Raw genomic sequence first — 10,491 nt, 5'->3', positions numbered from 1 at the left:
AGTTCAGTTCAACTCAATTCAGTTCAATTCAATTCAATTCAGTTCAGTTCATTCAATTCAATTCAGTTTAATTCAATTCAGTTCAGTTCAATTCAGTTCAACTTAACTGAATTTTTTAAATGTTGTGACTTTCCCAAGGCCTTGATGGGAATCACCACTTTCCCCTCAGGCTCCTGAGCCTTTCCATCTGTCCTGCCCCCTCCTGTCCCTGTTATCTCCCCTAATTAGAATGGGAGCTCCTTGAGATCAGGGACTGCCTGACCCTTCTATTTATATTCCCAGAATGTAGGGCAGACCATAGGCCTTAAAAACTGCTGTTCTAGCATCTGGTTCAGCCCCCTCCTTTTATGCAGGAGCAAATGAGGTTCAGAGAGGGGAGGTCACTTGCCCAGGGTCACACAGGAAATAAGTGGCCAGGATGTGTCTGGGGCTTTCCTCAGACCAATGAGGCTCAGTAGCAGCGTAGGCATCTAGGCGCATCTCTCATCATCCTAGCTGGGAAGGATGTACTTGCTTCACCGCACCCTCAGGCCCACACATGACTCACGTACACACATAGGGGGTTAGGCCTGTTTCTCCTGGTCCCAGGAGATAAATGGGGCAGCAGAGCTGGGAGCCCCAGTAGATACCATTCCTGAAGGGTGGGGGACTTGTCTCAGGTTTATGTAGGCACTGGCCCACTACAGAAACCTATGCCTTGGCTTGCCTCATCGAGCCATATCAAATGACTCATTGGGGAGCATCGTTCTCTGACAGTCCTGATTCCTATCCCTCCTGGTCACCCAGCACCGACTTTACGTCCAGTCCCCACGAGCTGACGGGGCATCCTGAGCTTGAGGTAGGTCTATTCATTCTCTGATTTTCCTCTGATAGCAGAGCAAGAGATCTCCCTTAGTGACAAGACTCTGGGTAAGAAATCCCTGGGTTAGACCCAGGACTGATGACAGACCCCTCGTGAGCTTCTCAAGGAATGACTTGGTGCTTCTGGAGAACTCAGAGCTGGACATCTCCTGGCTACTCACTGGGCTTCACTGCCAGGAAGGACCAGCGTGGCTCACTGGAATTCTCCAGTTATTGCCTGGAAGATGTTCCTGACCTGAAAACCCAAGGAGGTGTTTCAGAATGGAGCCCGTGTTTGCAGAAAGAAAGTCTCCTTTCAGCCCAGTACAGCCCATATTTGATGGGCAGGAATAGGGAGGGTGTTTAGCCTCATTCTGCTTGGCCCCGGAGGGCAGAACCAGACAGATCTGGGCTAATGTCAGCAGACACTTCCTAACACTGAGAGCTGTCCCAAAGCCAAGGGTGCTGCCTCACTGGGATCACTGAGTTAGAGCAGCCAGGGGCTGTGGAGGCCAGTTTGTCCAACCCCCTCATGTTATAGGTAAGGACACTGAGGCCCAGAGAAGTTATGAGATTCTCAGGATTTGAGCCCTGGTCCTCTGACTCCAAATCTAGAGCTCTTGCCACTCTACCCATATTGCAGCCTAAGGTAGTGAGCTCTCCATCACTGGAGGTCTTCAAGCGGAGGCTGGACAGCCACCTTCTGGGGATGCCTATTCAGGTATGGGGTGGACTTCTGCAGGGGCCTCTTGGGGGATGTCCCTTTGTACTCAGAGGTTTTGTTATCCAGCAAATGGTGCCTGGGAGGAGCTCATCTTAAATGACTTCTTTTGTGGGAGAGAAAACCCAACTCACACCTTTAAAATGATCATTACTATTACTGTTGCTATCATTGGCAGTCGGGTTCCTGGTAAGCTTGTCAATGCTGGGTCAAGCTCATCTGGCTCATGTGATGCTCACATGAAGGCTGACGAAAAAATTCCTGTAAAAACAAGAGGCTGGACTTGATGGTATCTAAGACCCCTTCCAGCTTTGGATCTATGATCCTAAGGCACTCAACATCCCCTTGCCTCAGTTTCCCCATCTATAAAATGAGGGAGTTGCAATAAATAGCCTCTAAGGCCCCTTCCAGATTTAAATCTATGATCCTGTGATCCTAGGTCATGGAACTGCCCCAAGCCTCAGTTTCCCCATTTGTAAAATGAAGGGGCTGCACTGGACAACCTCTAAGGTCTCTCTCAGCTCTGGATCTATTCTCCTATTACCTGAAACAATTAACTGGCCAAGGGAAGAGGCTGATGGTTTGGAGGAAGGTGGACATAAGGACAAAACCTCCTGAGAGGATGGGCAGAGAAGACTAGGGCGTCTTCTTTGGACAGCCAATGTTGGACTATCTGGATCCTGAGACTTTAATGTGGGCAGGTATGGGTCAATATTCATCCCACTTCATGGCTCTAGACGAGTAGGAAAGGCTTGGAAATCTCTTCCCTTCCCTCCTCCCTCCAAAACCATATTTCTAAGAGCTTTTTAATTAGCATCAAAGGCAAGCTGAGCTGGAAAGGCCCCAAGAGATCACTTAGTCTGACTCCCTTATTTTATAGAGAAGGAAACTGAACTTGAGAGAGGTTAATTGATCTGGCCAAGGTGGTAACGCAATCAGTTCATGCTCAATTTGGGACAGCATACCAAGGACAGACTTCTTTTTTTCTTTTTTGGATCACTGGAAAAGGCTTTTATTTTGCCATAAAAATGCAAACTGGAATGAACGCCACCTTTTATAACCCAAAGGTTGCAACTTTTTTAAAGTACTCCTGAGCTTCATCTTGAGAAGCAAAAGATTATAAAATTTAACATGTTTGCAGCCTTGAATTGGTTTGAAACATTGCAAGTAAAAATAATTTAGCAAAACAGCTTCTTAAAAAAACCATGCACACACTAATTTGTACTAGAAGCAAAAGCTTTTAACTAACTTTTTACTCTCGATTATTTTAATTCGTAAAAAGTCAATGTTTCAGAAGTAATGGAGCATCTCTAGCCCACTTTGTCTCATACTCCACTTACTGGAATCTTTTAAAAAAAAAGTATAGTCCATTTGCATTTTCAGTTTTAAAGGAATTCTGCCTCTATTTCATATATGGCTTTCTATACCATGACCATTTTGTTCCCACATCTTTCCACCACCATCTCCATGTTTTTGAATCAGTTAAATACAAATAAAATCAAACTAGTAAGTTCTTTTTTAATTCTCTTTTTTTAATGTCCTGTAAGTTTTTGTGGTCGTTCAGAACACTCAGCATTTAGCAACTGATTTCAAGTTCAATTAGATTTGCCTTTTTTCTGCAGTACATGTTGACTTCATTGAGAACATTAAAGAATTTTTAGTCAAGAATTTTGCCTACATTTACGCAATAGGTCTGGAATTCTTAAACCGTCGGTCTATACATTTCTCCTGACTAAAAGCAGATTGTGCCATTAAAGCAATCAGATCAAAACATTTGAAAGGAAAAAGGAGAGCTCATGAAAAACAAGTTCCCAACACAGTTGAGACTGAAGCACAAATAATTAGCAATCTTAAAAAAAGAAAATAAGTTTCCAATGTAATTGTGTTTCCTTTCACAAAGGAGTTCATTTTACTTTCACTAAGCAGAAACTCAGTTTTCTTAAGGTGGTCAAGAAGCCAAAGAAGCTCTTGCTGGTCCTGGTCTATCCTATAAATGGGTCTTAAAAGGCTGTCCTTTACTACCTGCTCCAGGTACTTATGTGTTTGCTCAGTGATTGGAATCTCACTGACTGTTGACTGCACTTCCTACCCACACTTCTAACCCGACTTCCATCCCCTCTACTGCATCTGTCTCTGCTGTGGGACCTCTGGTACCGAGATTATGGGGCTTACACTAAATAGGTGAGGACTATACTCTTTGGAAACTGTCTTCTGTGGAGTCCTCTTTCTTTTCTTGTCCGTCTTCCTCTTTACTCACATCCCTTCCATGCTCGTCCACATCCCTTTTATGTCTCTCCTTAGTTCTTCTGTCTCTACTGCATCAGCTTTTCCCCTCACTTGGTTCTCTGTTACATTTGTCTTGTTCAGAAGATGAATCTTTCTTGGACACATTCTGGTCATGGTCAGATGCACCCTTTTGTTGTTTGTTATTGGCAGGAATGCAAGAGAGCACACCTGAACATTTTTTTTTTTCTGTACAGCTTTCACTTGTAATACAGTTAAAATTCTTACTTTCTTTGCATTGACTGAAGTTTCCCCTCACATTGTTGGAATTAAACTCAATCTCCTTACTGGATAGCATTTCTCTTTGACAGATCTGAGTTGGCTGACCCATGAGGGGATGCGAAGAGGTAAAAGGACCACAGCTTGAAGACACTGACTGTGTAATAGCTAGAGCGGGTTGTCACAGGGCAGAAAGGGGTGCCGCTGCTTCTTCCTTGTTCTGCTGCGTCTCCTCTAAATGTTTAACAGGCTCTCTCTTAGTCCTTTCTCTTCCTCTGGAGTCCCAGGGCTGGCTCTCTCAGGTTCAGCCTCCTCCATTCTGCTCATTCTCTAGTGATTTTGCTGCCTTTGCTCTGCTTAGCCACTCTGCAATGAATCTTATTTCTCCGAGTTATGATTGTGTCTTCTCTGGTCATTTTTTCTGCTCTTCTACTTGTATCTTTCTGAGTTCTTTCTGATTTCGATGGACTTCATGGTCTTGGGTTTTTTTCTCTCTTACATAGCTTCTCTTCTCATTTTCTTTCCTCTTCTCTTTGCTTTTCTTCAGCTTCTTTTTCTCTATATTTCTGCTCTTGAAGTTTCTGCCTTTTAAGTTGCTGGTTTTTTTTTTTTAACTGAGGTATCACTAAGGTGTTTAGTTGAGTCAAAAGAAACCTGCTCTAGGGGTCTCTGGCTCTGGCTCTTCAGCAGTTGGAGACTTGCTCTCCTGTGTCCATCTCTTCCCCAGAAATCGGGAGCAGCCCCATCCCTTATCCTCCCACCAATACTTCCTTTTTCCCTTCCCTTAGACATAGTTCTTCCCAAGGCCAGATTCCTAAGGGGCAAAGGAACTCTAGGCTTGGAGTCAGAGGACCTGAGTTAAAATTCATGCTCTCTCACCTGTGTGACTTTGGGCCAGTTGGGGGCCTCAGTTTCCCCACCTGTAAAATAAGGGTTGGGCTCTTTCCCCTCTCAGGTCCCTTCTAGGTCAGATGTTCTAAATGCTCATAGTTGTCAAGAATCATCTACTGAAATGCTATCAGGGGACATGGTGGCATTTCAAGCCTTGTAAGACAGTCGGACTTTAAATTACAGCACGGCATCTCAACCTCTTAGTGACGTCATCTCGGGTCATGGGTTTCGAGCTGCTGGAAGGAATTTCAGAGGCCATGGAGTCCAACTGCCTCCTTCTGAAAAGAAGGAAACTGAGCGCATGTGCACACAATCCCTAACTCCCCTGGCTCCCTGTTACCTCCAGGATCACACACAAATGCCTCTGTCTGGCTAGCATTTTAAGCCCTTCACAACCCTGACCTTTTCTACCTATCCAGTCTTCCTACCCTTTACTGTCCTCCATGAACTCTGATTGAGCAAGACAGAGCTACCTGCTGTTCTCCATCAAGACAGACATCTCCAGATCCCACATTTTTGCACTGGCTGTTCCCCATGCCTGGAATGCCCTCACTGCCACCTCCTGGCTTCCCTTCAGACTCGGCTCAAATCCTGCCTCCTGAAAGAGGCCTTCCTCAGCCCCCACCCCCACCGCCACCCGCCGCTCCTACCACCTTCCTGTCTCACATTGCTTTCACTCTACTCTGAGTACTGTATAGCTACTGGCATATCATCTACTCAAGTCCCATCTCCAACACTTGCTAGCTGGGTAGCCATAAACAAGACCCCCGATGACTCCCCAAGGCCAAAGGTCATAGAGGAACTGCCCATCTACGAAAGGGGGGGGTGTACCCTTGTCCTCACCTACACCAAAGAAAACCCCTGCCTGGTCTCCACCCTGTGAATAGAAGCCCTTCCTGCTGCAGCGCCTGAGCCTAGAGAGGCCAGGGATGGGAGTCGAGCCCTTGCCTTGGGTCCACGTCCTGGGCCCTCAGGGGCTCCCGTCTTATTTTGTTGGCTGCTATGTCTACAGCCTCAGGCTTGTGATTGGCACAGGGCCTGGCAGGAGGGCATCAGAGAGCTCCTGAAGATACCCCCAGCCCGCCGTCCCTTGGCATAGAGACTGTCCCATCTGGGAGGGTTACCTGGGGAATTCTAGAGGAGCCTCTTCAAATATCCCAGAAGGGCAGGAAGCCAGTGAGGGGAGGCGGAGCTCTGTTCCATGCAATGATCCGATTGTCAGCTCCATGAGGACAGGGACTGCTTTGGGTTTTCTTTGTATCAGCAAGTGTTCATCAAGCTCTTACTGTGCTAACTGTCTTCACAGAGCTGACAATTGGATGATTGAATCTGATGGCTTACTTGTTGATTGACATCAACATTTAAGTAGCTTCTAAGAGCAGCACCAGCTGGGGAGACAAGCCAAACACAAAATAAAATCATTTAATCCCAGGTGTAGAGCTGGAAGGGAACTTGGAGGATTCCAACCCCCCCCATTTTACAGATGGGGAAACAGAGGCCCAGAGAAGTCACAATCTCTGCCCTCAAGAAGCTTATTTTTTACTAGAGGAAAACAGGTACACAGATAAGTAAATACAAAAGAAAGGGAAGAAAGAAGGGAGGGAAGAGAGAAGGAAGCAAGGAAAATGTAGATGGATATAGATTTTTTTTAACCCAACCTGTGATTGTCTTCATACAGGGACCTCCTGGTGGGAGAGCTCCTTCTCCCAATGTAGATCATCTTTACTGTAAAACTTCCTGTCTGTGGCACTTCAAGGTGAAGTGACTTGCTCAGGGTCACATAGCCAGGATATGTCAGAAGTGGACCTTGAACCCGGGTCTTCCTGACCACGAGACCAGCTCTCTATCAGGCCAAATTCACATACATTAAATACAAAGCAGATTTGGTGGGGCAGTGCAGGCAGGCACTGGCCCCTGTAGGGGGTCTTGGAGGAGACCTTGTGGGGGCAGAAAGGGAGGAGGGGGCACATTCTAGACAGGTGGGGGGTGAGGGGAGAGGAGGTCAGGAGGCAGTGTTGTAGAAAGGAGCCCAGTTTGGCTCAGCTGGAGAGTTCATGAAAGCCATACATGAAAGGAAGGCTAGACCCAGATTTGGGGGGAGGGCTTTAAATGCCCCCCAGAAAGGGAAGAAGCCCCCTGCATTGTCCCTCCCTGGGCCGCCTCTCTTAGCTTCTGCCCCGGCATCTCCCCCTGCTCTCTCCAGACCCATGGCTCCACCCCTGGTGCTGAAGAAGGAAAGTGTATTCCAGACGAAATCCCAGGTTTACAGGATCCCGGCCCTGCTCTACCTGGCCCAGCACCACATCCTCTTGGCATTTGCTGAGCAGAGGGCCAGCCAGGCTGATAATCAGGCCAAGCACATTGTCCTGCGCAGAGGGAAATACAAGGCATCAGCCCACCGGGTGCAGGTAAAGGTGACTGGGCTTGGGTGAGCAGCAGTCAATGAGTGAATCCCAGGGTTGGGAATGGGGACCCTGGCATTTCTCATCCTGGATGAGGCTTGGGGTGGGCCCTGCAGATACCAAGAAGCCAGGGTGACTGCTGAGGAAGCTGGCAATTCAGAGAAGGGAGAGTGTTTCCCCAAGGTCACCAGGAGGAGGCTACAAATACAATGATGATATGTGCTTGTTAGCTTGTCTCTACTAACAGAATATAAGCTCATTGAGGGCAGGGACCAATTCCTTTTTGTCTCTGTATTGCCACTGCCCGGCACATGGTGGGCTTTTAAAAATGCCTGTTTTAATGGGCCAGTAGATTGTAAGCTCCTGAGGGCAGGCACTGTTTCCTTCTTGTCTGTTTCTGCAATCCATAGTATGGTGTCTAGCAGATGAACACTTCCTGGTTTACTGAACTGTAAAGGGGAGGTTCAAACCAGACCCAGGAGGCAATGCTGCCCTCAGCCTTAAGAGGGGCATTCTATGCAGGCCGGGGAAGTCCCACTCACCTCTGCCCTGGCCAGACCGCATGAGAAGCCAGGTGTTCAGTCTGGGGAGGCACAGGGCATCATAAACAGAGAGCCCTGGCCTGGGGTCTGTGTCATAAGAAGTTAAAGGCCCCAGAGAAGATTCAGGGGAAATGAAGTCTGTGTCTAAATACCTGTAGGACTGCCATTGAGGAGTAGCTCGTGGTCTGTATATATGTTTACATATATTTGTACGCATTTGATAAAAATAGTAAAAACAATAAAATAACAAGGCCCGCATTGATGTAATGCTTCAAAGATTAAAAAGTGCGTACCATCTGCTCTCATTCAGTGCTCACAACCCTGGGAGGTAGGTGCTTGTATTATCTCCATTTTATTTTATTTTTGGTGACGCGCTTGGGGTTATGTGACTTACCCAGAGTCACACAGCTAGCAAGGGTTATATGTCTGAGGCTGGATTTGAACTCAGGTCCTCCTGACTGAAGGGCTGGTGCTCTATCCATTGAACCACCTAGCTGTCCCATTATCTCCATTTTAAAGATGAGGAAACTGAGGCTAATAGGGTTAAGTGATTTTCCCCAGTCATACAACGGAGTGTCGGAGACACTCCGGTCTTCATATGTCCTGGTCCAATGCTCTATCCACTCCTAGCTGCCTAGGTAGAGTCTGCAAGTATTATTATTCCCATTTTGTGGATGGGAAAACTGAGGCTCAGAGAGGAAGAAAAGTGACTTGTTCAGGCTCACAGGCAGGAGTCGAACCTAGCTCTCTCCTGATTCCCAGTCTAGCTTTCTTTCTGCTGCACCACATTGCTCTCTCTGTTCCATCTGGAGGAAGGATTGACCTTTTTTCTGCTTGAACCCAGAGGAGAGAGAAATGGGTAGATGGGTAAAACAGTTTGATTTCTTGTCTTCTTGCCCCTTTCAACAGTGGCGAGAGATGAAAGTGGTGAAGACGGCTCGGCTGCCGGGCCACCGGTCCATGAACCCCTGCCCTGTCTATGACGAGGTCACGGGCACCCTGTTTCTGCTGTTCATAGCCATCCAGGGCCGGGTTACCGAATACGACCAGATCCGCACCAAGACCAACGCGGTGCGTCTGTGCTACGTAACCAGCAAGGACCAGGGGAAGACCTGGAGCCGTGCCAAGGACCTCACCAATTCTGCCATTGGGACGGTTCACAAGCAGTGGGCCACTTTCGCCATTGGGCCAGGCCACGGTGTGCAGCTACACAACCAGTCCAGGAGCCTGGTGATCCCTGCCTATGCTTATCGGATCCTTGGGCCCCAGAAGCCCACACCCTATGCCTTCTGCTTCCTCAGCGATGACCACGGGAAGACATGGAAGATGGGAAACTTCGTAGCCATGGGGAACACCTTGGAGTCCCAGGTGGTAGAAGTGGAGGGCCACGGCCAGAGGGTGCTGTATTGTAACTCCAGAAGCGCCCTCAAAGCGAGGGTCCAGGCTGTCAGCCTGGATGATGGAGGACACTTCACGGGTGCTCAGCGGGTCGAGAAACTGGTTGAACAGCCACTGGGCTGCCAAGGAAGTGTGGTTGGCTTCCCAAATCCCACCAAAAATGTCTCGGGCCCTGTGGATACCTGGCTGCTTTACTCCCATCCCACAGACCCATCAAAGCGGAAGGATATGGGTTTATATCTTAATAGGGATCCCTTGGACCCAGAAGGCTGGACCAAGCCAGCCATCCTAATGAAAGGTTCCTGTGCTTACTCAGACCTCCAGTACATGGGGCCAGGCCTCAATGGGACACCCCAGTTTGGCTGCTTGTTTGAAAATGGAAATTATGATCAAATCCTTTTTGTCATGTTCACTCTGGAGCAAGCTTTCCCCTCCTGACTCCTCGAGCTGGTCAAGATTTGGTTCTACCGCTCCGATTCCTTTCTTCTCCTCTAGGAGCGATGGCCCCAAGATGAATCACTGTCCTTTCTCCCTGGGGCCCTCAGGACTCACGAGTCCTCAGTGTCAGTCTTTGGCTTCCTCCATTAAAAGCACATGGTAATAAGGCACGGTCTGGCTGCTTTCTTTTCTTACATTTCCTTAGCATAGGATTCCCTACTTCCAGCCCTAAATGGTCAAAAGGAGCTCATTAGAGGCAGGTCTCAAAGTTTTCTATGACATATACAAGGTGCTGGAGCAAGGCAGGATACTCAGGCTGGGGGCCCATCTCCATATCATCACACATGGCTTGGTCTGCCCTGTTTATTTGGTTCCCAATGAATTACCTTTGCTCTTTAATTGGAACAGAATAGGATTGAGGTCACCTTAATAGGGATAAATAGAAATTCCTATGCCTGGGCTCAAAAAAGCTGGCACAAGAACTGAGGAGACATGGAAAGTCAGCAGTATGTCTGAAAATGATCTGGGGGGCTTAGTGGACTGCAAGCTCAGTATAAGCCAAGGCTATGAAAAGGTAGGCAAGAAAGTTCCCTTGGTTTCAGGCCTTCGTATGAAAGTCAGAGGGTCTAGAAGAAGGGAGATCACAGTCCTTCTGTATTATGCTCTGGTAAGATCACATTGGGAGTATTTGTTCAATCCTGGGGGACACATTTTTAGGAAAGACATTGAATAGCTCCTGTAAAGGAGGTAACTAGGA

At 47.7% G+C, this 10,491-nt stretch overlaps 1 protein-coding gene across 3 annotated transcripts; it reads left to right on the top strand.

Annotated features, from left to right (window-relative positions):
- Positions 1-635: 635 nt before the first annotated feature.
- Positions 636-9,902, top strand: NEU2 (neuraminidase 2). 3 transcript variants are annotated; one of them, XM_027875375.1, is made up of 3 exons: positions 749-838; positions 7,158-7,362; positions 8,808-9,902. In XM_027875375.1, the coding sequence occupies exons 2-3, from the start codon at positions 7,162-7,164 to the stop codon at positions 9,732-9,734; spliced, it is 1,128 nt and encodes a 375-aa protein (XP_027731176.1). In that variant the 5' UTR covers positions 749-838; positions 7,158-7,161; the 3' UTR covers positions 9,735-9,902. The 3 variants fall into 3 exon arrangements, with proteins under 3 accessions (XP_027731177.1, XP_027731176.1, XP_027731175.1); XM_027875374.1 differs by lacking the exon at positions 749-838 and adding an exon at positions 3,657-3,742; XM_027875376.1 differs by lacking the exon at positions 7,158-7,362 and having other exon boundaries at positions 636-838.
- Positions 9,903-10,491: the final 589 nt, after the last annotated feature.

Source organism: Vombatus ursinus, unplaced genomic scaffold, assembly GCF_900497805.2.
Source record: "Vombatus ursinus unplaced genomic scaffold, bare-nosed wombat genome assembly UNPS02014808.1, whole genome shotgun sequence".
Taxonomy (NCBI): domain Eukaryota; kingdom Metazoa; phylum Chordata; class Mammalia; order Diprotodontia; family Vombatidae; genus Vombatus; species Vombatus ursinus.
This window is presented reverse-complemented; position numbering and strand designations above follow the sequence as displayed.